Below are 26,547 nucleotides of genomic sequence, written 5' to 3'. Positions count from 1 at the left end.
TGGGAGGGAAGCAGGGAGCAGCAGCTGTGCCAGAGTCTCCTTATAACCAGTGCTAGGAAGGAGGAGCCATTTGTTGCTTCTTTTAACCCATTTAGAAAGAAAAACAAAGTGCAGCTCCCTGCCAGAGCTCATTTAATTTTACATAAACATGCTCTTTGAGGTTGAAGTAAATCTGACCGATATTCAATGTGAAAATAAAATATAAAAACTGTTCTTGGAGTTATTTCTGAACAGAACTTGTCTCTAATTCTAATGTAACATTATATACATTTCTGTTACATTAGGATTAGAGACAAGAGTATTCTTGGGGCAAACAGGGTATGGGTTAAAGATGAGGCACTAAAGCTCAGAGAGGACACCTGAGAGGTGAGCAAGTCAGGGCGCCAAGGTCTGATCCCCACCAGTCTGACTCACAGCCCCTGTCTCTGCAACCCTCAGCTATGCTTTTTAAAGTGTGAAGAAATGCTCCAACCTCATTCTAAACTCTTGCATTGCTCTGTTCTACAGCAAAAAGCATTCAACACAAAACAAAACAAAACAAAAGTCCTGTAGGGGTAGGAGGGGCTAGCTTTACACTCTCTTTAGAAAGGTTCTGCAGATGGCTCATTCTATGTCAAGCCTGTTCCTAAAGGACAGGTCTCAGCACACATGAAGCATTTAGGACTCTTCCCCCATGTTGTGCTGTTTCTCCTTCACTGAGCAGCATCTGTGGAGCAAAGTCAGGCCTCCTGCAGCCCAGCAGAGCATGTGCCCACCCCTTCTTGGTGCTGAGGACTAAAGATGAGGAGATGAGGTATTCCGTAGTGGGTGAGTGGGGCCACTGTGAGCAAGAGTTTCCATTCTCCCCTTGGGCTGTCAGGAGCCCACAGTGTTTTATGGCTACAGGGTATCTGGGCCTGGGTATCCAGGAGGCAGGCTTCTCTCTAGAATTGCATGAAGTCAAGAATCTCAAAGGGACAATTGGGTGTGCGGTCAGTGTTGGGACTCAAGAATTCAGGGCACTTACTTGCTCTGTTAATGGACATGAGTGCTTGGTGGGACACAGGAGGTGCCCACTGGGACACATGGAGGACAAGGAGGCAGCGCCTTCATTTCTCTCAGCCTCAGTTTCCTCATCTGTAAAATGGTGATCATCACGACTCCTTTAGGAGAGGGGATAGGATTTGAGGTTCTCTCTGTAAATCACCTAGCACATTGCAGGCACCCCTAAATCAAGCTGTTATTTCTTGTTATCCTGGACCACTCTTGCCTTCCCTTGAGTCCTCAGTTTCCCCATCTGTGCAATGCTGATAATCATGCACCAAACCCCCTCTGGGTTCTGTGAAGATCGGAGAGGATGTGCACAGCATCCTGAATGGTGGTGGTGTTCAGGTTATTACTGAGTTTCCGCAGAACAGTGGTTAGTGCGGGGCAGACAGGAGCCCAACTGCCTGGGCCTCTTCCGGGCTCTGGTACTTCCTGGCTCTGTGACCTGGGACAAGGTGCTCTACCACAGTGAGTCTCAGTGTCTGCACCTGTTGATGATGACACTGACCTCACAGACTGGGGACAGAGACTGGAGGAGTGAAATCCTGTTCAATGCTCATAGCAGCACCTGGAGTGCAGTAAATATTCCACAAATGTGAACTATGTGATGCTGAAGCTATGAGACCTCAGATGGGTCAGTGCTCCTCCAGGCCTCAAGGGTACATGGGGTTTGGGGTGGGGTCTGGCGGCTTTCGGTCTTGGCTGCTCATTAGAATCATCTGGGAAATTTGAAAAACAAAAATTTAATCCAGCCCAAGGCTCCCTCCTTAAAAAATGCCAGTTTAATTAGTCTGATGTTAGCCTGGGCATCCAAAGTTCTTCACGACTCCAGAAGATTCTAATACACAGCCCCCTAGCAAAAGTGGTCCCCCATTTTGCTGAGCATTGAGAGCAGTTTTTCTGGGTGTGGATGCTTCAGAACAACATGGGCCAGAGACATCTCAGAAGGCCCCAGTGGCCTGGCTCTCCCACGGAGCAGGCCTTAGGGGCTGGGGAGGAGAAGCCTGGTTTAAGCCCTGCTCAGGTCCCAGCCTCAGTGTTGGGAACAATTTCAACATGTTTGTGTTTAAACAAGCACTGGAATCCCAGCAGATACTCACTCCTCAGCCCCAGGATGCTCCCTGCCCCCCACACACCAAGACGTCATGGAGGAGTCTGTTCCCTGTGCCTTCCAAAATGCTTCCAGCTTCTGTAAATAGTTCCTCTGGAGAGAGGCATCTGTGATGCTGTTTGTGTTTTGAAAGCCAATTTGCCAAACTTGTTTCCTGAGGGGACTGTTCAGTAAAGGGGAGAGAATCTTCACTTGGTTTCTGCTCCTTTTGTCATTTGGGTTTGTCATGAGCTACAGGGAGCAGGGTTTCTTTGTTCTGCTGCCTAAAGGATAAATGTGTAGATTCAGAAGCAGTAATGACCAGACCTCCTGATAACAGTCACAGGGGTCATTTGTTAAGCACCTACTACATGCCACGCTCTGTGCTTTTCATTTGTCTTCTCTTATCTTACCAGGGTGGGGTTTGTATCCAGTTTTGGCCCTTGGCCAGCCAGGCCTCCTCTCTGAGCCTCATCCTATAAAGGGGCTCACATGAGGAGTCCCTCACACGGATGGAGGGGGATTAAAAAGATTAAAGAGAGGTATAGAGGCAGCAAGCGGCATTGGGCTCCCATAACTGGAAATTGATTACAGCCTGTCATCCCGCTAGGGTCCCCATGCTGGTGGTGTCTCGATAACTTCTCTTGTTCAAGTGACACCCTCCTTCCTGGGCCCTCAAAATGTTTGACACATGTTAGGGAGCAGGTTAATATGTGCAAAGGCAAATATGTGTGATATATGCTTCCTGGTGATTGTTGTAGAAGAGGTAGGGTAGTAATTAGCAATTTGGAGATGCCCTTTAGGACCTGTCTATGGAAAGAAACTGCCCTCATTTTTCTGATTCTCTAATCTGTGTGCTTTCAGGATGCAGGATGGGCTCCTGCCTGCTTAGATGGCCTGGGTCTGTGTTTCTTGTAATTAACTAATGATGAAAACAGTAACCACCTTTGGCTTTCTCAGTACTCAGTGATCTTGTTTGTCAACCCAAACCTGACCCAACTGAAGACCCAGATTCCAAAAACGCTCCATCTTTTGAAAGGCAGTACTTGGCACAGATTAGGCCTGCTAACAACAACAAAAATATTGGCAGAAAGGCCCAAAGAAATAGCATTTATTTGAGAAATAAAGAATTGTACTTTGTGTACACAGAGTCAGAGAAGCACTGAATATAGTCTTATATGGCAGTGCAGGAAAGGTTTTGTATTGGGGATTTTCAAAAAGTTGGTTTTAGAGAGAGTTCATTGGCTGGGCAAAAATTCTAAACTGCAAACCTGTTTTCATTGGTTACTTAAAGTACTCCAGGATGAGAGAGATCGAAACCCCACGTACCTTGACTTCAGTTGTTATTCAGATCTACAGCAACATCCTAGTGGCTTGACCTTTAGCAGGTGTAGGTGCAATGCTCTTACAAACTCTTGGCTCTACATTAAAACTTTAGCCTTAATTACTTCATTTTCTTTCACAGATCCTGCTGGAATATTTGTGAAAAGAATGAACTATATGGAACAAATTAATAAATACCTAAGAGAGATCTCTGTGTATTCATGAAATTTGGGTTAAAGATAGAACTTTGTTCACTTATATGAAGCATCCTCTGTGTTTGATCCAAAGCAAACAGTGCCCCATTTAATCCTCACTGCATCCTGGGAAGCAGAAATGCTGTCCTATTTTACAGATGAGGAGCTGGGTGTATCAGGCCACCCGTCTCCTGGGCTGAGCAGCCTGATTCCAGCTCTCACAGTGGCACCAGTTCACCATTGTTCCCTGTATTGGCTTCTATAAATGCCCTCTCTTGTTGGGAACAGGCCTCCCAAAATCTGGCCATAAACTGGCCCCCAAACTGGCCATAAACAAAATCTCTGCAGCACTGTGACATGTTTGTGATGACCATGATGACCACAATGGAAGGTTGTGGGTTTACCGGAATGAGGGCAAGGAACACCTGGCCCACCCAGGGTGGAAAATAGCTTAAAGTCATTCTTAAACCACAAACAATAGTATGAGTGATCTATGCCTTAAGGACATGCTCCTGCTGCAGATAACTAGCCAGACCCATCCCTTTACTTCGGCCCACCCCTTTATTTCCCATATGGAATACTTTTTAGTTAATCTATAATCTATAGAAACAATGCTTATCACTGGCTTGCTGTCAAGAAATACGTGGGTAAATTTCTGTTCAAGGCTCTCAGCTCTGAAGGCTGTGAGACCCCAATTTCCCACTCCATGCCTCTATATTTTCTGTGTGTCTTTAATTCCTCTAGTGCCCTGGGTTAGGGTCTCCCCAGCCCAGCTGGTCTCGGCACTGCCTGAGATTGGCGAACTCTCCAGGGGAGGCAGGCTAGGACCAGTCAATACACAGAGGGAGACCAATCAGTAACTTTGTTCCTGCGCCCAGATTGGTGGAAGTCACCCTGTTTAGAAAGGAGAACTTTGAACTCAAGTCTGGACTTCCTCACCTCTCAGAGCCTTTCCAGCCTGGTTTGTAAAATGAGGACACCGCCCTCTGTGTATTATTAGAAGGATTAAAAACTAATGTCCATGAAGGTTAATGTGTCACACGCTCATCATTAGTGATGGTCATCTCAGTCATGTCTCCTGGTTTTCGATGCTCCTTTTGTAGCCAAACCCTTTGCCCCCGTGGTATCATGCACTGCAGTGAGGACCACAGCTGAGCACACAGTGAGCTTCACCTGTGAGTCCCACAGCTTCTCCCCCTGAAACATCACCCCGAAATGGTTCAAAAATAGGAATGAGCTCTCCAGCTTCCAGATCAACATGGACCCTGCAGGAGAAAGTATGTCCTATAGCATCTGCAGCATAGCCAGGGTGGTGCTGGCCTCTGGAGACCTTTGCTTTCAGGTCATCTGTGAGGTGGCCCATGTCACTTTACGGGGGGCCCTCTTTGTGGGACTGAAAACTTGTCTCAGGCCATTAGAGGTAGAGCATCCTCACTCCTAGCCTCACCCCATATCTGGCTGACAAGCTTGCTCCTCCTCTCTGGCTTTTATTCCAGGGCTTAGATTTCCTGGAATCGAATTCCTAACTGTGCTGCTCACCTTCCATTCACCTAGATGTACTGGTCACTTACTATCATTTTCATGGCAGCAGCTAGATGTCTACCCACCAGGTGCCAAGCTCTGTGCTAGATAGTTTCATTTATTTCGCCAAGAGCAACTACAATTAATGAGCACCTACTATGAGCCAAGCCCCTACGTGCTTGGTGATTTCATTGATTTTGCTGCAGTTATGACATTTCAACTGTATGCCAGGGGTTGTGCTTGTAGGTTCCACTCATTCTTAGCCTAGTAGGAGCTACAAGTCCTTGAGCACCTACTATGTGCTGGGTGTTGTGCTTAATAATTTCACTCATATGCAAAGAGCACCCTTGATGTCTGAGCACGTGCTGCCTGCCTAGCACTGTCCTGGTGACGCCCGCACTGTGGTGGTGAGAGCTAAGTTATGAGCCCTCCCTGTGATCTATCTGTGCCACAGGGTCAGAGCTTCTGCCCTGTGCTGTTTCAGTTCCACCCTTCTTGGATGTTACTCAACAGCCCATAAAGGCAGGGAACCAGGTGAACCTCACCTGCCAGGTGAAGAATTTCTACCCCTAGAACCTACAGTTGACTTGGTTGGAGAACAGAAACGTGTCCCAGATAGAAACAGCCTCCACCCTCACTGAGAATAAGGATGGCACCTACAACTGAACAAGCTGGCTCCTGGTGAACGTATCTGCCCACAGGGATGATGTGCTCACCTACCAGGTGGAGCATGGTGGGCAGCTGGTGGGCAGAAAAAGCCTTGCCCTAGAGGTCTCAGCGCAACAGAAGGAGCAGAGCTCAGAGGCCACTCTTGGTGAGGTTACTCCTGGTTTTAAAATTTTGTCTCTTTCCTTAATGTTAACAGTAATAGTCATGCTTATTATAAAATAACCTAGAAAATGTATAAATATAGAGTAGCTTTTTAAAGTCAGTTGTCTACCCCAAATCTCACACTCCAAGAGTTTGATGCACAACTTGGTAGATCTTTTGACACAAACATATATTAAAGGAGGAAGAGGGATACAGGGAGATCATCTGTTCACGGAGTCCTGTGTTTTGCCTTCTGTCTCAGACGGTTACTTATGTTCTCCATTCCTTATCAGATCAGCCTTCCTGCTGTTCTTTCTCTGCCTCATTTTTGTTCTGTCCTAAACTTTTCCATCACATCTGTGACCTCATCCCAGCAGACTCTGGCATCTGCTGTGTGAAAATCAGAAAAGGTATTTAAGACTGGACCAGGCCCCATGTGGACCATGACTGGTCACAGCATGAGCCTCTTCTGTGTCCTGATGCTGATATTTGACCAATAATAATCATGACATCCCTCTGCACATTTACTACTTGCAAATTTCTGTTCATCTATACTCTCCTTTCCTGCTTCAAACATCCAGTAGTTTGGAGTTTTACCGAAGGGAAACTCAGAACTTGAGGAGCAATGGAGGATGTTGAGACGTTGTTGAAGATGTCTCCTCATTAGACCAGGAGATTAGTCTAAACGAATCAAGGTAAATCTGAGTTGCTGAAGACAGGGCCAGTATCAGCCTATACAGCAAATCTGTGCTAATTAGAGAAATATTCCCTTCTGCTAGACATTGTCCCAAGGACCTGAAGTTGGCCGATATTCCCCTCTCTTTGACCAAAATATGTCCTGTTTCCCTCTCATACAATACTAGGAGGGGTCTCTTCTCCAGAAGACTTTTCAAAGGCTCAGATTCCTCCTGCGTGCCCTAAGGCATTAGCCTCATCTGCTGGGTCCATGCTGGGTCACTGATTTGTCCATGTCCCTGCCTGCTGGAAGAGTGAAGACAGGAATTGGAGGACAAACAATTTCCCCTATAATCAGAGATGCATGGAAGGTGCATAGTCACGTCCACTGCTCATTCAGTCATGCATGCACCTGCAGTTGCAAATGGAGTCCATCCTGGGTGATCTGATGATTGAGGACGTTTTTCTACAAGATCAATATTGTTATCACAGCTAATAAAATTAACAAAAATTTCCTGATATCATCTAAATTGGGTATATTTTATAATTTTCTCAAATCTTCATTCCTGGTGTGTGTGTTGTGTGTGTGTGTGTGTGTGTGTGTGTGTGTGTGTGTGCTACAATTGGTTTTAATTCCTCTTTAATTTTTTGGTAAAATATTCCTGTGAAAGGCCGGGTGTGGTGACTCACGTCTGTAATCCCAGCACTTTGGGAGGCCAAGACGGGTGGGTCATGAGGTCAAGAGATCGAGACCAGCCTGACAACATGGTGAAACTAAAAATACAAAAATTAGCTGAGCATGGTGGGCGCGTGCCTGTAGTCTCAGCTACTCGGGAGGCTGAGGCAGGAGAATCGCTTGAACCCAGGAGGCAGAGATTGCAGTGAGCTGAGATCATGCCACTACACTCCAGCCTGGGCGACAGAGCAAGACTCTGTCTCAAAAAAAAAAAAAAAAAAAGAAAGAAAAAGAAAAAGAAAGAAAGAAAGAAATATTCCTGTGAAAATATCTGGTCTTCAAGAAATATTTTCAGAAGTGTTAAAATTATCATTTCAATTTCCTTAACATGTTCATGCATTTCATAACGAGGGGGATACATCCTGAGAAATGTGTCATTACCTTGAGGGAGGATAGGTAGTCAAAGAAGTGACCATGTTCTCATGATGCAGCAACAGTGGTGGTAGAACTGTCAATACAGTAAGACTCAGCACTGGCATTCTAACTGAGCTGATTAAAACAAAGCTATCTATAGTAGGGACTTCCCCTCTGTGCATTTTGATTTTACCTGTCCTCAAACTGACCCTTTTCTCATTATAATAGTAAAAAACACATCCCTGGGTGGAGATTTAAGATGCTAATGAGCCATGCAATGTATGAACAAGCATGTACAGCTACTGCTCAGGTGCACCCAGAGGACCGCCCAGAACATGCTTACTTGCAACACTTCTTTCCACCTCCTTACGAATAATCATTGAAGACTCCCATAAAGGGAGCCTCGCTAGTGCCAGTCTTTGCTGTCTTATCCTTATGAACAGCCAGTCTTAAATCCTCTGTCTCTCTCAGGAAGTACTGTCTATTCTGTACCTAACTTTCAAAATATTATTTTCCTTTTGCAATAAATTACTCTATGCTGCATCTCCTTTGCTGTGTGTCCCTTGCTTAAATTCTTTTAAACTCAGAAGACAAGAACCAAGGTCTCACAACAGCTTTCAACAAGCTAATTTGCTTTTGGTGTGACCATCACAGAGTGTACTTACACCAACCTAGAAGGGATAGCCTACTATACACCTCAGCCATATGGTATGGCTTCTTGCTCCTAGGCCACAAACCAGTACAGCATTTTACTGTACTGAATACTGTAGGCAATTAGAACACAGTAGTATTTGTGTATCTAAACATTTCTAGCCAGATATTTTGGCTCACACCTGTAATCCCAGCACTTTGAGAGGCCGAGGCAGATGGATCGCTTGAACCCAAGAGTTCGAGATCAGCCTGGGCAACATGATGATACCCTGTCTCTACAAAAAAAAGATTAAAATTAACTAGGTGTGGTGATGCACACCTGTAATTTCAGTTACTTGGGAGGCTGAAGTGGGAGGATCACTTGAGCTCAGGAGTTAAAGGGTGTGGTGAGCCACGATCACACCACTGCACTCTAGTCTGGGCAACAGAGCAAGTCTCTGTGTCAAAAAAAAAGTAAGTAAATAAATATTTCTAAACATTAAAAAGTGCAGTAAATGTACGGTATAAAAGACTTTTTAAATAATTTTTTAAAAGATTTTTAAGAATGGTGCACATGTATTGGGCACTTCTCATAAATGGAGCTTGCAGAACTGGTTGCTCTGGGTAAGTCAATGAGTTAGTGGTGGATGAATGTGACGTCCTAGGAAATTACCCTGTGTAGACTTTATAAACACCATACACCTTGGCCACACTGAAAGTATATACATTTTTTATTTTTAATTTTCTTGAAGAACTGGGGTCTCACTGTGCTGCCCAGGCTGGAGTGCAGTGACCACTCACAGGTGTGGCTCCACCGCTGATCAGTACAACAGTTTTCACCTGCTCCGTTTTTGACCTGGGCTGGTTCACTCCTCTGTAGGCAACCTGGTGCTCCCTTCTCTTGTAGGAGGTCAGCACATTGATTCTGAACTTAGTGTACACACTCAGTCCAGAACTTCTGGGCTCAAGTAATCCTCCTGTCTCAACCTCCTAAGTAGCTGGGACTACACACACGTGACACAATGCCTGGTCTAGGCTATGCTAAATTGATTTTTTAAATATTTTGCCTTGTTCAATAATATATTAACCTTAGCTTGCTGTAACATTTTTATGTTATAGAGTTTTTAATTTTTAACTTTTTTACTTGTTAGTAACAACACTCAGCTTAAAACAAACACATTTTATAGTTGTACAAAAATATTTTTTTCTTTACCTCCTTATTCTATGAGGCTTTTGCTACTTTAGAACTTTGTCTTTTGTTTTTCTTTTTTAAACTTTCTTTATTAAAAACCAAGATATCCCACATACATTAGCCTGGGCCAACACAGGGTCAGGATCATCAATAGTGCTGTCTTCTACCTTCGTGTCTTGTCCCACTGGAAGGCCTTCAGGGGCCATAACCTGCCTAGAACTGTCATCTCCTAGGAGCACAATGCCTTCTTCTGGAATCCCTCCTGAAGGATGTGCCTGAGGCTCTTCTTGAGGAGGCATCACTCCTTTCAGAAACAAGTCCATGGCTTCCTTGCATTGTATGAATCCCTGAGTACTAGCTCTCTCCGCCCTCTCCTTCCAGTAGGAGAGCCTGGCACCGGGAGATGGGGTGACTGGGAAGAAGGAGACTCTTTCCCCAGCTTCTGCCTTGGGTTGGATCCAGGGCATCCAGGACAGGACTCAGATTCAAAAGTTTTGGAGCCTTGTTGGGTCCAGGTAGCCTTGAATGGGGTAAGTGGAGGTCCGTCCCAGGTGGCCCTTCTCATGGCTCCTCCTGTCTCATGATTTCTAGGACTCATGCCAGCTCCTACTACCCCACTCCTTGTAGCTCTCCTCCTGGACCCCAGGGCACTGCTGGTGGTTGATGTCTCTGCCATCTAACATCCACTGAAGCAGAGGACTGACTATAAGTGTGAGGATAGAATGGCTGGCCAAGGGTTGCCCCATAAGGGCAAGGCCAGCTGGAGAGCCCAGCTCACATGCCGTGCAACGTCAGGTTCAGTGGAGTTTAGAGAAGGTAACTGAGCTCCCTGCACACCCTGAGGAGTCTCAGGAAACCCTCTAAGAGGCTCCCAGCCCCAGGAAGTGTGTGGGTGCTGCAGGAAGTGGGTTACAGCAAGGCTGTTCAAAGGTGTCCTCGGTGCCTTTGGGGCCTATGCGGGAGGTGAGAAGAGGGTGCTAAGTGAGGGGCAACTCTGTGGGTGGTCCCTTACAGGCCATCTCTAGATTATTTGATGCTGGACTCCATTCTAAGGAATCCCCACTGTAATGTTGAGAAGCCCCAGATAGGCAACTCTGAAAGCTGTTCCCGCTCTGATCCTCTGAGTGCCTGAGCGGAAAAGATGCGGAAAGGGGCGCCAGGACTTAGGAGGAGGGCTGAGCTGGCACAATCCTATCTCAGAGCTGCCTGTCCAACCACCACAGACATCTCAGGAGGAGACCAGCACCAGGAACATAACAGGCTCTCCAGAAACATTTCTTGAAGGATGAGCAGATGATTAAACATGGACGTGTTTTCCACAGCTCCTTCCTTCCTCCCCTGCCATGTGGAATCCTCAGTTTCTGCCACTTTGATGCCCTAGAGTGGAGTCTTCACATATGGTACTGAGAAGGGGCCAAAGAATGGGGCTCTGGGCATTGACTCACAGCATCCCCCTAGAATGTGAGAAACACACCAAATCTGAACACACCAGGATTCCTCGCATCCATTACTTTGAGACAGGCCATAAACCAGACTCTCTCCAGCCTTCCAGTAGTTACCCTGTCTCCTGGATTCCCGCCTACTCCATCTCCCCAGCCTTGTTGAGGTTCTCTATGTCCCCTGAATACAAATGAACCCCCATCCCAGTTTTAAGGAAAAAGACAATTCTCTTTCCTCTTTGTTTAAGCATCCAAGATAGTTTGAATATTTGTTTCCTCTAAATCCCATGTTGAAATTTGATCCCCTATGTTAGAGGTAGGGCCTGATGGGAGGTGTTTGGGCCACGGGGGCAGACACTTCATGAATGATTTGGTGCTGTCTGCAGTAATAATTGAGTTCTTGCTCGATTAGTATTCACAAGATTTGATTGTTACAAAGAGCCTAGCACCTCCCTCTTCTCTCTCTCTCTTCCTTCCTCTCTCACCATGTGATGCCAGTTCCTCTTTGTCTCCCACCATGAGTAGAAGCAGTCCAAGGGCCTCATCAAAAGCAGATGCTGACACCATGCTCTTGTACAGTCTGCAGAACCACAAGCCAAATATATCTTTTCTTTGTAAATTACCCAGCCTCAGGTATTTCTTTACAGCAACACACATGGACTAAGACAGTGTCCTACTCCTCCCACCTACAAAGAAAGCGGTTCTCCCTCCTCTCTCTGGGATGGAAACACTAGTTGTTTCTGACAATCTGCAACTTTCCTAACCCTGTTGCTTATGGCACGAATGCTGTGACAGTCCAAAAGCTTTGGAGTCCTCCTCGATTTCATTTTCATTTACATGCAATATTCAATTCTGCTTCAAAATGCTTATGTCCACTGGTGAGATGACAAATGTATAACAGTTGACTCTTCGAAAGGATAAAGAAGGCTGATTTATAGCACTTGCCAATTTTGGTAGTGTAAATACTCCCAATATGGCCAATTCAAGCTTCCAACAGTTTAGCAGCCGGATTGCAAAATTCCTGAAAGTTTGACAATTGGCTCTCTTGAACCAGCCCAAGCCTGAGTTGTGTTTATAACCTGTGTGCTTCTCACCTCCATCACTCCTTCCTCGTCCCAATCAGTATCATCTCTTCCAAACTGTTGCTATCGTCTCTACTGGATTGCAATTTTCAGTCACAATGATTTTTTTTGGAAAAGTCAAATCGTATCATTCCTCTGCTTCTTCCCCAAAACAGCTGCATGGCTCACTCTCTTCTTTCCTTCAAGTAAGTTTCTGTTCAAATTTCACTTTATTAAAGACACATTTTGTAAACCACGGTTAGGAAAAATAGTCATTTTCCTCTCTTATCCTAGAATTTCAGTTCCTCTTATCCTGATCAGTTTTTCTACTTAGCACTGTATTATATTACCACGTGTGCTTATTTTGCATGTTCTTACTTTGCATGGCAGTGCAGGATTGTAAAGATAACTGGAAACCATGAAGTCCTGGAAAACAACTCTGCATTCAATGGGAAAAATAATGGTTGTTCTGTGATCCTCATAATTTTTGTCAAAATGTTAGAAACTGTCATATTGTCAGTTAGAAATGTAGCAGGAAGTTCAAACAAATATTTAGTACACTGTAATTCAAAGCATTAGAAACATTGAGTGTCAAATTGTTTTATTTCTTTGTAAAAATGTATCAACAGTAATTGGAACAGTGTTGCCTTTGTCTTGTATATTTACTATACGGAACAAGCAAAAGAACAACAGGACACTCTGGTATATTTTTAAATGATTACTTTTCCTCTCCGTGTCCTGGAAGCACAAGTGAGTATTTCTCCCATATTCACTCTGAGGAGCTAATCAAGTTCCCAGAGGTAAAACTCACAAAAGTGTGGGAGACCTCCGTTATTGGGTCCTCCTGGAGCCTGTTTCTAAGACTGGCCCACACTGAGCCTCAAGAAATTCTTCAGTTACAGTGCAGCTTTTCCTCCCTGGTACTGGTTCCCACAGAGGTTTTGGCTTTAGGAAGTTGTGATTCTCTATATCACCCTGCCCAGCTCCCCAGTTCTGGGGACAGTGGTTTGCCCTGTGACCTCATTTTTTCTGACAGATCTAAGAAGAATTGTCGTTTTTTATTTACTCAGCTTGTTCCTTGGTGTTGTCTTAAGTTACTTTTGCAGGGGTTGTCCAGGGGATTTGGTTTCATCCCAGAAGTTTGCTACAACCACAAGCCCTCAAATGTGCCACACCTGGAATTATGGTCTCTGAAGCTGCAAGCTCAGTCCTTAGCTGCAGAGCCCTCTCGGTCTGGGCTGTCAATGAGGAAGGGTCATGGGACCCCTGGCATGAGATGAGTGCCTCTGAAACAGCAGGTTCTGGAGCAGTTGACCTCTCTCCAGTACTAGCTAATGCTCCCCAGGCCTGGGGAACCCCAAGCACAGACATTGACAACATCCCAGAGGTGGCAACTGTGTCCGCTTCCTCTTTCACAATGGAGGATGGTCCCAGTCTCATGGTCCTTTCTCCCTACAGCTACCTCACTCCTCAGACAACATAGCAGGTGAGCAGATGCCCTCCTTTTCTGCAGAGCAGAGTCTGGGTTCTCTCCATGAGACACAGTCTGACAGGGCAGGCCATGTCCATCCCTGTCTCCCAGCCCATCTGGACAATCCCTGCCACTTCCTCTGCTGCCAGGACTCACAGGTGAGTGCAGCCTGCTCTACATGGGTGTATTTCTACATGATGCCTCCTCACCCTCTCAGCCCATCTCACCTGCTCCTGTTGATTTCCATTTGGGAGTCTTCTCTCCCATCCCAGCAGGAGACAAGATTTGGAACAGCTTTTCCATGAGCATTTGCGTAGACCCTTATTGGGGTCATATTGATTCCCCCAGACATCATGCCTGTACCATGCCCCTGGTGCTAGTAATGACTCCATGATTCTAGGCCTGGGCACATGACCTCAGCTCGTTGTCGTGGTACTCCACCTCCGCCAGCCACTAGCCAAGGTTGTCACACTGCATCATAAGTGCTTGAGGGCAGAGGATCTGTTTTTTAAAATTGTTGCTATAACCAAAACACTACCTAATAACAATAATATCTAACTACTATCTATAATGATAAAGGTAATACTGAATATATAACTTTTAGGGGACACGGTCAGATAGTATTAAGTAATTTGCATATATTGGTTCATTTAATTCCCATCACAAACTTATGAAGATGGTATGATTATTCTCTCCATTGTACACTTGGGGAAACTCAGGAAACAGGGAGGTTAATAGTGACCCCAAGATCACACAGCTGGGACCTGTTAGAGCTGGATTTCAGACTAGGAAGTTTTGATTCCTAAGCCCACAGTCTTCCATCTTTAGTCTTCTGGAGCATCCAGCTCCCAGTTTCTCATGTGTCCCAAAGTCGTCCCTGGTTATCTGCACCTGCTGTGACGAGTCGGGGTGAAACATGGCAGACAAAGAAGAATTTTAGCTCATGGACTCCCAGGCTCCTGGTCCTCTCAAACATTCAGATTTTATCCATGCTTCCCCAAGTCAACCTAAATTGAAAACTCAATTCTCCACATGATTTCCACAAAAATTGTAAGCATCTATTTGCTTAGTTGATCTTTACTGAAGGATTGAAGTTCACAAGAAGGCATTTGCTGCTCTGAGCATAGATTCTGCCATCTTCCTGACACTATTCTATGTATTTTTGAGTCATATATTCCCAATTCTTATTTTTGGAGGCATAATACTTTATGACTCACACCTCTGAAGGTAATGTAGTAATGTGGCTAGGTAAAAGTAGAGCAATAGGAAAAGATATACCACAGTATTGTGGTATATTTTTACCTATCCACGTTACTTTATTTGGTTGTCTCTGTGCTGTATCACAGGAGATTTCCCCTACATAATCACCCAGTTTACTAACTTACTATTACACTTATCTATGTGTAGTCAGCTAGTCAACCTATTAAGTTTTTTAAAAAAATGTCAGCACTCATTATGTTTTCATTTCCAAAGTCTGTGTTTTGGTATTTTTTCAAGAGGATTGTTGTTACTTCATGCCCGCCTATTTCTGTTTCATATTAACACATGCCTGATGTTGGTTTATGAATTTACTTCCCTCTTCTTTTCCTTGTGAGATCATTAAGTATACTAATTTTAAAGAACTTTACACATTTTATTTTTTCATATTTGCTCAGGTGTGAAGTTCTTTTGATTGCTATTTGTTTTTGAGTTATTGTTTTTCTTGAATTTGTTAGCTGCAGTGCTGTTCCTCAAATCTTTGGGGATTCTTGCTTGCACTGCCGTCTTCCCAGGAATAATTTCTCATGTGATCATGGATTGTCAGGGCCTCGTGGAGCATTGCACCTGCCCCAGCCTCACTGCAAGGGCTGCTCCTAATTGAGACTATGGCTTCTTCTCTGCTTTCTTCCTGAGGGATGCCTCTCCCTTCCTATGAGAGGTATCATAGTACAACCATTAGAAGTGAAGGCTGTGGAGTGTGGCAGCCTACGTTCCAGTTCTAAAAGCTGGGTGATCTTGAGCAAATTCATTACTCTCCATGTGCCTCGGGTTTTCTCACCTGTGAAAGGAGGTTAATGGTTGAGCTTACCTCATGGGGTCAGAGCAATGATTTAATGACATTACCAATGGAAAAATGCTTGGCACCATATCTGGAGCACAGGACACTCTCAATAAATGATAGCTGCTGTAATTCCTTCATGTCACATAGAGGCCAATTGCTTGTATTCAAGTGTAATTAGACATTGATTCATATATTCTTTTCATTTTGTGTTTTCATTACTGTGGATGTGGAGAAAGAGGGGAAGATTTCACCCTGTATACATCTGCCACATTAAAACAGAACTTTCAATTAAAACATGATAACATTTACAATTTGATTTGACAATTATTCATGACAGATTAAGGACCTAAAACCCACATGTGAAATAAGGATTCTGGACAGGTCTTTCTTAGTCATAGATGCTGGAAGAGAAATCATTTATTTTAACAAGGTGGCTTTTCTAAAGCACAACCGTGGCGGAGAACCAGTGGACTCTTACTGTACACAGAAAATAATTATAGCCACTTTTTTTGCTTATAATTAATTATGATTCAAGCATTCAGTATGGCTTGTATTATTCCTACCATAGCTCTACAAGGTGCATATTATAACCTTTATTTACATATAATCAAACTAAGGCTCAGAGAAGTAGTGTCTTTTTGAAAATCATACAGCTGGAAATTGTAAGAGGAGCAATTAATCTATGGATGAACAAGGAGCAGGATTTAGAGAATCCAGAGGGAGAAATTGATTTCAAGGTGGCAGGGGTAGTCCAAATATACCATATAAGCTGGGTCTCAGGAGGCCTGGGTTGCTGGGAGGCCTGGGTTGCAGTAGGGATCCATTCAAAAACAACATTTGAGTGCCTGCTCTTCACCTGGCACCGTGAGTATCAATAATGACCTACTGGGTTTCAGGCATGATATAGTCATTATCTCTTTAATCGTCACTAAAACACTGCAAAAAAAGACTTACTATTCCCAGTTTAGGAGATTGAAACTGAGCATAGAAGGGCCCAGCGACTTCCCCAATTCCTTGGCACACACTCTTGGTGGGAGCATGGATTTTTCCTCTTTCCTCATTTCCTATCTGAACTCAGTGGCAAATGAAATAGGTGCTCTGTAGGTAGAAGAAAGGGTATTGAAATTGATGTGACAGCCCCAGGAACCTGCCCACCATAATCTTCCCTCATCACAACCCTATTCCCTTTCCAGAACCCACAATCCCCACCTCCCTCCACAAATCAGTTGATTATTACTCCAAACCCAGTTTCTCTCCTGGAAGGAGTCAAGAAATAATTCCTTCTGCTGGGTGCAGGCAAATGAAAGTGCTATGGTCCTCAAGAGACTGAATTTGGGCTAAGTTTTGCCAATTATAGGAATAAAAGGTTGGAATAGAAAATCATTTCAGGAGAAGATCTGGTTCCTTTCCAGTGTTGAGCAGGTCCTGTGAACCCTTCTCCTACCTCCAGCTGAGTGGCATTTGGTTGAGGCTGGTGCAGAACGAGACCACAAGCCAACCACATCCTAGGGTCTTGAAATAAAGACTTTAGAAAACAGTTCCTAACAACAGGTCTTTCTTGGCTTAAAAGCCCCAAATAGCAAATCACCAAGAAGACCTGAAAATGGGGTTGGGGTCATGAGGAGGGAGCACAGGCCCCAGGCAGGCAGGAAGCATTCTTTCTGCTAACCCTGTCTGATTCTCCTGAAAATGGAGCACAAGTAACTCCTTGCTTTGTAGCTGCCTGCTGTGCCTGATTTGTATGTCACAATCTAGAAGCAGGTTACTGTTGCACTCCATCACAGCCACTTCCTCTTGAATTGAGGGAGGCGGGGCTTGTCTTCTCTTTTCAGAGCAGGGCCTGAGATCTCCCCAGAACAGACGTTTGAACAGAGCAGGCTTCTGAGGTCTTCAGAATGCCTGTCCCAGCCTCCTGGTCCCATCCTCCTGGTCCTTTCCTGCTTCTGACCCTACTGCTGGGATTTACAGGTGAGCATTGCATTGGGCTAGAACCCTTTCTCCCTGCCTCCTGGACCTAGCCTTGCCTCTGGACTTGCAGTGATTTCAGATCAGCACAAGCACTGCCAAGGAAAGTCAAGGACTGGACATTGTCCAAAAGCAGAAGATCAGGGAGCTGAGCACTTTCTCTGTGGATCTGCAGTTGGCTACCAGAGGCATCAAACCTTGTGATGCTTCTGCCACCATCACAATTACTTACATTTTTATAATATTTTATTTGACCAACACAGAAGAATCATTATTAAATCCTTACCTGTCTTGAGTCCTCCCACCTATTTTCCTGTGCCCTCCTCCTCTTTAAGAAGTTCCACATTTCATGCTTACAGCGCCCTATATTCCTTTCCTAGGGCTTCCATAACAAAGCACCACAGACTCAGTGACTAAAACAATAGACATTTGCTTTCTTTCTTTCAGTTCTGGAGGCTGAATTGCAAAATCAAGGTGCCAGCAGGGTTAGTTTCTACGGAGGTCTTTCTCCTTGGCTTGTAGAAAGCTATCTCCTCCATGTGTCTTAACACATGGGCTTCCTCTGTGTGTGTCTGTGTTCTCATTTTCTCTTATGAGAACGTCAGCCATATTGGATTAAGGCTCCCCACCAATGACCTCATTTAACTAAATTGCTTCACCCATTTATGCCTAGTGCTTCATTATTGGATCACTAAGCTTGCGGGAGTTATTTATATCCTACTGCTCAAGGGCATCACTAAGTTCTGATTTTTCAAATTTAAAAAATTGCAACCTCAGGCATAAATGGGTTAAAGACCTTGTCTCCAAATATGGTCACATTCTAAGGTGCTGGGGACTGGGGCTTCAACCCATTTGCTTTGGGGGCACATTCAGCCCATAACAGGCACCACAAACTCCCTTAGTCATCTTGATTTTCCTCTGGAGAATTTATTTTCCCTTCCCCCAGGCAGACAGGATTGGGAGGTCTTTCCTGGTGCCACTTGGGAGAGCCCTGTTCACTGCTCCCAGACTGGCTGCCTGTCCTCCCCTCTTTTCAGACCATGCAGCTGACCGCTGGTCACAGGGCTGGGCACAATAGCCTCTCAGTTGCTCACTGGGCCTTCCTGTGATGTCACCTCACAGGTCTTAGAGGGCAAGGGTCTCACTGTTCAAATTATTTTGCTTACACGTACACTGTACCCAAATGACAGCAGTAATAGTTCAGCAATTGCTCTCTTCCTGTAAGGTGGACACACTTATCATTTTGCTTGTATGAAGTCAACTAATCCTCACAACATCCCTGTGTGAAAGCTACAACTCTTGTGCCCTATTTGCAAATGGGGAGTGAGGCAGAGGGAGAAACTTGTTCATTGTCCCCTACCTCAGTCCATGGAGCAGTTGGGATCAAGTCCAGGTTGACCAGCTCCAGAGTTGATCACCCTTTTAGCCATCTTATGCTATATGCAGAAATACTAGAAAATGCAGGGAAGCAAACGTTAGATTAATAGTCACCCATCACGCCAGTCAGAAACAACCAGAGGTAAAATGCTAGCATATGTATGTATTTCCAAAATGTTGTTAAAAATATGTTGGATGATTTCTATGTGCCAAATATTTTACTGAGATTTTTAAATTTGTAATAATTGTAATTAATGCACAAAACAACCTTACGTACTAACATGATAGGCCAAACTTTTATATATATTTGTGTACACATTACATATACACATATATATATGCACATGTGCATATGCATGTACATGTACATGCACATATGAGATTTCATTTTTAATCATTATTTCTCCAACTTTTTATTTATTTTCTATTTTCAGTGAAATTTTTAACAAAATAAATATTTTATTTTATTTTTATTTGACAAAAGTATATATACTTACGTACAACATATTATGAAATATGCATTCATTGTGGAATGACTAATTTGAACTAATAAACATATGCATTACCTTATACATTTATCATTTTTTATTGTGAGAACTCGTAAACTCTGCTATCGCAGCAGTTTTCAAGAATACAACTCATATTATTAGGTATAAACACCACATTGTACAATAGATATCTTGAACTTATTTCTCTTATCTAAATTGAAATTTTGTATCCTTTGACTAATATCTCCCCAACTGCACCCCCTCTCTAACCCTGGATAAATACCATTCTACTTTCTAGTTCTATGAGTTCAACTTTTTAGATTCTACATATAAGTGAAATCATACAGTGTTTGTCTTTCTGTGCCTGGCTTATTTCACTTAGCAGAATGTCCTCCAGGTTCATCCACACTGTTGCAAATGACAGGATTTCCCTTTTTGTAAGGCTGATTAGAATTTCATTGTGCATATATACTACATTTTCTTTCTCCATTTACCTGCTGATAGACACCTAGGTTGATTCCATATCTTGGCTATTGTAAATAATGCGGCAATGGACATGGAAGTGCAGATATCTCTGCGACATGCTGATGTCATTTCCTTTGGATATATGCCAGTAGTGAGATTGCCAGGTCAGATAAGAGTTACATTTTTAATTTCTTGAGGAACCTGCATACTGTTTTCACTAATGGCTCTACTAATTTACATTCCCACCAACTGTCTGCAAGCGTTCCCTTTTCTCCACATCTTCTCCAAAACTAGTTAAATTTCCTCTTTTTGATAATAGCCATTCTTACACATGTGAGATGATAGCTCACTGCGGTTTTAATTTGCATTTATCTCATGAATAGTAAGATTGGATATTTTTAATATGCTGACTTGCCATCTTAATATCTTCTTTTGAGAAATGTCTATTTGGATCTTTGGCCCATATTTTAATAGGGTTGTTTTCTTATGGTTGAGTTGTTTGACTTCCTTATATATTTTGTATATGGACTCCTTATTAGATGTATGCTTTGCAAATGTCTTCTTCCATTCTGTAGGTTGTCTCTTCACTCTGTTGATTGTTTCCTTGGCTGTGTAGAAGCTTTTTTAGTTTGTTATTAATGCCATTTGTCTATTTTTGCTTTTGTTGCCTGTGCTTTGGGGCTCAAATCCAAAAATGTATTGCCAAGACCAATGTCATGAAACTTTTCTTGTAGTTCTTACACAGTTTCAGATCTTACATTTAAGTCTTTAATCCATTTTGAGTTGTTTTTGTATGTGGCATGAGAAGAGGGTCTAATTTCATTCCCCTACACATGGATATCCAGTTTTCCCAACACCACTTTTTGAAGAGACAGATCTTTCACCATTGTGTTTTCTTCACACTTTTGTCAATAGTCAATTGAGTGTGAATGTGTGAGTTTATTGCTGGGTTCTCTGTTCTGATCTATTGGTCTAAATGTCTCCTTTTATGCCAGTGCCATGCCTTTTTGATTACTTTGAAACTGTAGTCAATGTTGAAATTAGGCAGTGTGGTGCCTCCATCTTTGTTCTTTTTTTTTTTTTTTTTTTTTTTTTTTTTGAGACGGAGTCTCACTCTGTCACCAGGCTGGAGTATGGTGGTGCAATCTCGGCTCACTGCAATCTCCACCTCCCAGGTTCAAGCGATTCCCCTGCCTCAGCCACCTAAGTAGCTGGGACTACAGGTGTGCACCACCATGTCTGGCTAATTTTTTGTGTTTTTAGTAGAGACAGGGTTTCACCATGTTGGCCAAGACAGTCTCGATCACCTAACCTTGTGATCTGCTCGCCTCAGCCTCCCAAAGTGCTGGGATTACAGGCATGAGCCACCATGCCTGGCCCCATCTTTGTTCTTTTTGCTCAAGATTGCCTTGACGTAGCATATCACATTTGGAGATTTATGAATGTTGTACCATCCTTGCATTCCTGAGATAAATCTCATGTGACCATGCTGAAACACACACAGGATTTTAAAAATGCTTTCTTTACTATAACCTTCAACTCATTTTTTCAGTCTACATGAAATGCGCATTAAAGAGATGTGTGGTTTTCTCTATTGCCCAGCCATTCTGCCTTCTTCCTAATTCTCTAATCTTACCACTCAAAGTCCCCCAATCTGTTAATATAAGCAACAGGTAAGCAAACTTCTCCCTTGGTAAAATGCATTTTCCCTCAAAACTGAATTTCTGTGCATTTCTATTCTGAAATTTCCTCTTCCATGAATGGTAGAGATGAGGAAAAAAATGTGAGGATACAAATGACACAGATCTGCCTATATTACCTATAACTATAGTTATATTTATATCCGTATCCATATTCTTTTATCCTTATCCTTGTCATCTAATGTCCACTGAAGCCTCCAAGCCTTAGGAAATCTACCAGGCAATAACTTTACAATTTTTGAACATTCACCATATGACAGACACTGTTGGAAATGCTTTACATCTTTTACTTCATGTGATCATTATATACAAAGTAGATATTCTTGTCACATTCCCTCACATAAGAAAACAGAAGCACAAAGTGCTCCAAGCTCACTCATTGGTAACTGGTAGAGTTATGATTTGAACTCAGGCACTCTGACTCTAGAGGTCACAGGTTTCACCATTACTCAAACACTTCCGGCCCTGATTCTATTCCGTGCGATTTCTGCAGCTGCTGCTCTTGGGAGTGGAGTGGGTGATGTGGTGTGAAGGAGGATTGTGGTTTTCTTCTCTGGGCTCTTCCACTTTCTATATGTTTGCAAATTGATTTTTTTGTTTGTTTGTTTTGTTTTTTTTTCACTAAGTCCTCTACATGAGAAACTCATTTTCTGTCAAATTCCACAGAAGCAAACCACCTAAAATAGAAGATTTCAGTCTTCTAGGGAAATGTCCCACTGAGCAATTCAAACATTATACACATACCTATTGGATACCTACTGTGTGCCAGGATCTGATATAGAAACATGGGGTACTTTGGTAGAATAAAAAAGAAAAAGTAATTGCCCTTTTGCTGCTTGCATCCACTGGGGAGAAAGACAGTAATCAACACACATAGTAAATAGGTGAATGAAAAAATTAATTTTTGGCAATGATCGGTACAATAAAAATAAAGTATGAGTATGTGAATGTTAATCATCTTGTGAAAGTATTCATATATCCCTTTTATTGATTGTTTTCATCATAAATAGATGTACAAATTTATCAGATGCTTTTCTGCATCAAAATAGATGATCATGTTTTTATCATGATCAAAATAGATGTTTTGATCAAAACAGATCAAAATTTTATCAGGATCAAAATAGATGTTTTTTCTATTTGTTCTATAAATATGGCATACCATACTGTTTGTTTGTCATTCGTATATTGAAACATACTTGTATTTCAGGAATAAATACCACTTGCTCATGGTTTATTATCCTTCTAATATGCTGTTCAATTCAGTTAGCCAGTATTTGGTTGAGGATTGTTGCATCAACAAATCCAGTAGTAATAAGGCCACTGTCAACAGAAAGGTGTGCAGCTGTACCTGACAGAAATTTAAATTTTGTGTTTCAGTAGAAGTTTAAGTTCCAATGAGACCCATTTCAGATGAGCAGGGACTGGCCTGTGGGACAACCAGTGGTTAATGCTTGCAACAGAAAGTATTCCCCCTAGATCTGGAACACAAGCCAGTAGATTCTAGTCATTTTTTGTTAGAATGAAGTAAAGAACAAGGCAGAGAGGGGCTTTTTTTGTTTTGTTTTATTTTTCATTTTGCGTTAGAAGCCCTGGGGAAGTTTATGACCATGAGGAGTGGTCTAGAGATTCCAAGAGGAATGAAAATCATTGCCGAAGTCTCTAGAGAGAAGAGGTATTTTTGTTTGTTTGAAAGCACTAAAAGGAGTGCCTGTGATTTTAATTTGTAAGTAAAATTTGTTAATGAAGAATACATTGCCACTGGTACCTCAGAACAACTTAGAGATTCTGGATTATGTGACATTATTGTAAGTATCATATGAGTCTTCTTTGAAGAGGTTGCTATATCATCCTGTGCTCTGAAGAAATGCGGCTGTCATTATTCATATTGGAATAGGATACACACTTTAGGATAGAGAGCTTTGGCAGCACTCCAGAAGGCAACACATAACTGTGCATAGCACAGCACAGGAAAGCCATCAGGGTAAAAAGCCTTCTCAAATTCGTGGAGCCAATAAGTAGCAAATCAGTAAGCCATGAACAGTCAAAGTGCATCTCCTAGGAACTTTCTACCCTGGTTTAGAATAATCCCCTCTTCATTGCCACTACTGATGAAAATGGTAGAGTAAGTCCTGCAGGTTATGTCTTAAAGGATCACTCTAACATGGTTATGAAAATTTCATCTGGAGAGGCATAGCGGGGTAGGGCATGCCACACAGGAAGCCATATGGGAGGAGCCCCCAGGGAGAAGGCTCAACCAAGCAGAAGGGGAAGCAAGAGAGACAAGAGATGGGAAGCCATTGCCTTTACCGGGAGTCAGGATGGAGGACACAAAGAAAAAGCATGATGGGTTTTACTAGAATGTTTCAGTGTCACTAGGTCACAGTAGAGGAGGACAAGAAGAGGAATTGTGGCTGGGACTAGCTTTATCACAGTGTTGTACCTGGTTTGGCAGGGTGCTCACAACTTGTTTGTGGGATGTTGAGGTATCAGGTAAATACGATTAAAAAAAAAAATTACATATAACTGGACATCTTTATTTCTTCATATAACTTTGATTTGCCACATGGCATCCTTTCATTTCCACCTGAAGCACTCCCTTTAACATTTCTTGTAAGCAAGGTTTTGTGGTCATGAACTATCTTAGCTTTTGTTTATCTGAGAATGTCTTAATTTCTCCCTTGTGTTTGAAGGACACTTTCGCCAGGTATAGAATTCATGGTTGACAGGTTTTTCCTCTTACAGCATTTTGAACACATCATCCCTCGGTCTTGTGGCCTCCAACGCTTTATATAAGAGCTCAGCTGATAATCTACTGAGGGTCTCTTGAATGCGAGGAATCGTTTCTCTCCCACTGCTTTCAGGATTCTTTGAATTTAGTTTTTGACGGTTGAATTATAATGTACTTTAGTGTGGGTCTCAGATTCTATCCTTGAGTTAAACTTGCATTTCTTCAGTGTCTTTAAATTTGTACATTCATGTATTTTATTAAGTTTGTGAAGGTTTTGGCCGTGATTTCTTCAAATAATCGTCTGCTCCTTTTTCTCTTCCTCTTTTTTTTCCCCCTGGGACTCTAATAATGTATATTTCAATCCATTTGATAGTGTCCCAGAATTCCTTTAGATTCTGTTCTCCATACTTTATTCCATTTTCCACCCATACCTCAGTCTTAGTAAGTTTAATTATTCCATCTTGCAGCTTTATGACTTTTCTTCCACCTGCTCACACCTGTTAGGGAACCCCTCTACTGAACTTTCAATTGTTGTATTTTCAACTTCAATGTTTCTATTGGATTTCTCTTCATGATTTCTCATTCTGGCTGTTCTTATTTTGTTAATGTGTTTATATTCCTGCTGTTTTAGTTCTTTGTCCATTGTTTCCTTTACTTTCTTCAGCTTTTTTAAGACAGTGGTTTTAATACTGGATCTAGTGTCAGAGTGGGCCCAATGTATCAGAAGAGCCCTTATAAGAAGGAGGAAGGAGATTAATTATTTGAGAAGGACATGTGAGGATGCAAGCAAGATGTTAGAGTGATGGGAAGATGTGACAGTGAGAAAGGAATGTGGGCAGCCTCTAGAATTTGGAAAGGCAAAAAACAGCCTGCAGAAGACACATAGCTTTACTGACAGCTTTTAAATACACACCTACACACACATATATAATATATGTGTGTATATATATATGTGTATATATAATATATTATATATATAATATACATATGTGTGTGTGTGTATGTGTGTGTGTGTGTGTGTGTGTGTGTGTGTGTGTGTGTGTATAAACACTTCAAAGTAGAGTTCAGGAGTTCTACTCAGGTCCTCAACCCAAAGCTCTACCTTGAAATTGAATCCCTTGGCTGGGCTTGATGGCTCTCACCTGCCATCCCAGCACTATGGAAAGCTGAGGCAAGTGGATCACTTGCACTCAAGTAAGAGCAAGCTGGGCAGAATGGTGTGACCTGTTTCTACAAAAATACAAAGATTAGCCTGGCATGGTGGTGTACACATGTGGTCCTAGCTACTCTGGAGGCTGAGGTAGCAGGATCGCTTGAGCCTGAGAGGTTGAAGTTTCAGTGAGCCATGATTATGCCTCAGCACTCCAGCCTGGGCAACAGAACAGGACCCTCTCTCAAAAAAAAAAAAAAAAAAAAAAAAAATTGAAACTCTCTGTGCCTCAGGGCTCAGTGCCCTCAACTGTAATACGACCTCATGTTATAGGCTTGTTGTGAGGGTTAAATGAGATAATACACGCAGTGTGCTGAGATCAAGTCCTGCTCCTGATTCCTGACGTGCACCCAGTCACTGAATGTCTTTGATAAACACGAGGAAATACAGAATTATGTAAGGATGAAAAAATGATTGCTTTGTGCTCCTTTCCAGAAGTGGCAGGTGAAGAGGAGCTACAGATGATTCAGCCTGAGAAGCTCCTGTTGGTCGCAGTTGGAGAGTCGGCCACTCTGCACTGCACTGTGACCTCCCTGCTTCCCGTGGGACCTGTCCTGTGGTTCAGAGGAGTTGGACCAGGCCGAGAATTAATCTACAATCAAAAAGAAGGCCACTTCCCCCGGGTAACAACTGTTTCAGACCTCACAAAAAGAAACAACAAGGACTTTTCCATCCGCATCAGTAGCATTACCCCAGCAGATGCCGGCACCTACTACTGTGTGAAGTTTCGAAAAGGGAGCCCTGAGAACGTGGAGTTTAAGTCTGGACCAGGCACTGAGATGGCTTTGTGTGGTGAGTACAGCATGGATCTCCCTCATCCCTTGATGTGTGACAATAACTCAATAATAGCACCTTCCACTCTTTGAGCAACAATCAGGTGTGGTGGTGGGTGCTCATTTTCATGACCTGATGTCACCCCCTTCTACAGATCAGGTGAGTTAAGGCCCAGGGACATCACGCTATTGCTCAAGGTTCCACGGCTGCTAAATGATGGGAAAGACTGCATCTCCAATCTGTCTGGCTCTACAGCTCTTGTCCTTCCCAATCTGGC

At 43.0% G+C, this 26,547-nt stretch overlaps 1 protein-coding gene and 1 pseudogene across 6 annotated transcripts in view; both read left to right on the top strand.

Moving 5' to 3' along the window:
- LOC112632489 overlaps positions 1 to 10,231 on the top strand; it is a 59,913-nt pseudogene extending 49,682 nt beyond the window's left edge.
- A 7,159-nt stretch (positions 10,232 to 17,390) lies between these two features.
- The window catches only part of SIRPG (signal regulatory protein gamma), a 58,396-nt gene continuing 49,239 nt past the window's right edge, over positions 17,391 to 26,547 (top strand). For 3 of the 6 annotated variants that reach the window (XM_025399259.1, XM_025399262.1, XM_025399260.1), the window contains exons 1-2: positions 17,391 to 17,531; positions 25,932 to 26,288. In XM_025399259.1, the coding sequence (XP_025255044.1) occupies positions 17,459 to 17,531; positions 25,932 to 26,288 (430 nt within the window). In that variant the 5' untranslated portion in view covers positions 17,391 to 17,458. Of the gene's footprint in view, positions 17,532 to 23,894; positions 24,049 to 25,931; positions 26,289 to 26,547 lie in introns of those variants that run through there. The other 3 variants (XM_025399263.1, XM_025399264.1, XM_025399261.1) reach the window with 2 other exon arrangements.

The sequence above is a fragment of the Theropithecus gelada genome, chromosome 10, assembly GCF_003255815.1.
Source record: "Theropithecus gelada isolate Dixy chromosome 10, Tgel_1.0, whole genome shotgun sequence".
Classification (NCBI taxonomy): Eukaryota; Metazoa; Chordata; class Mammalia; order Primates; family Cercopithecidae; genus Theropithecus; species Theropithecus gelada.
This window is presented reverse-complemented; position numbering and strand designations above follow the sequence as displayed.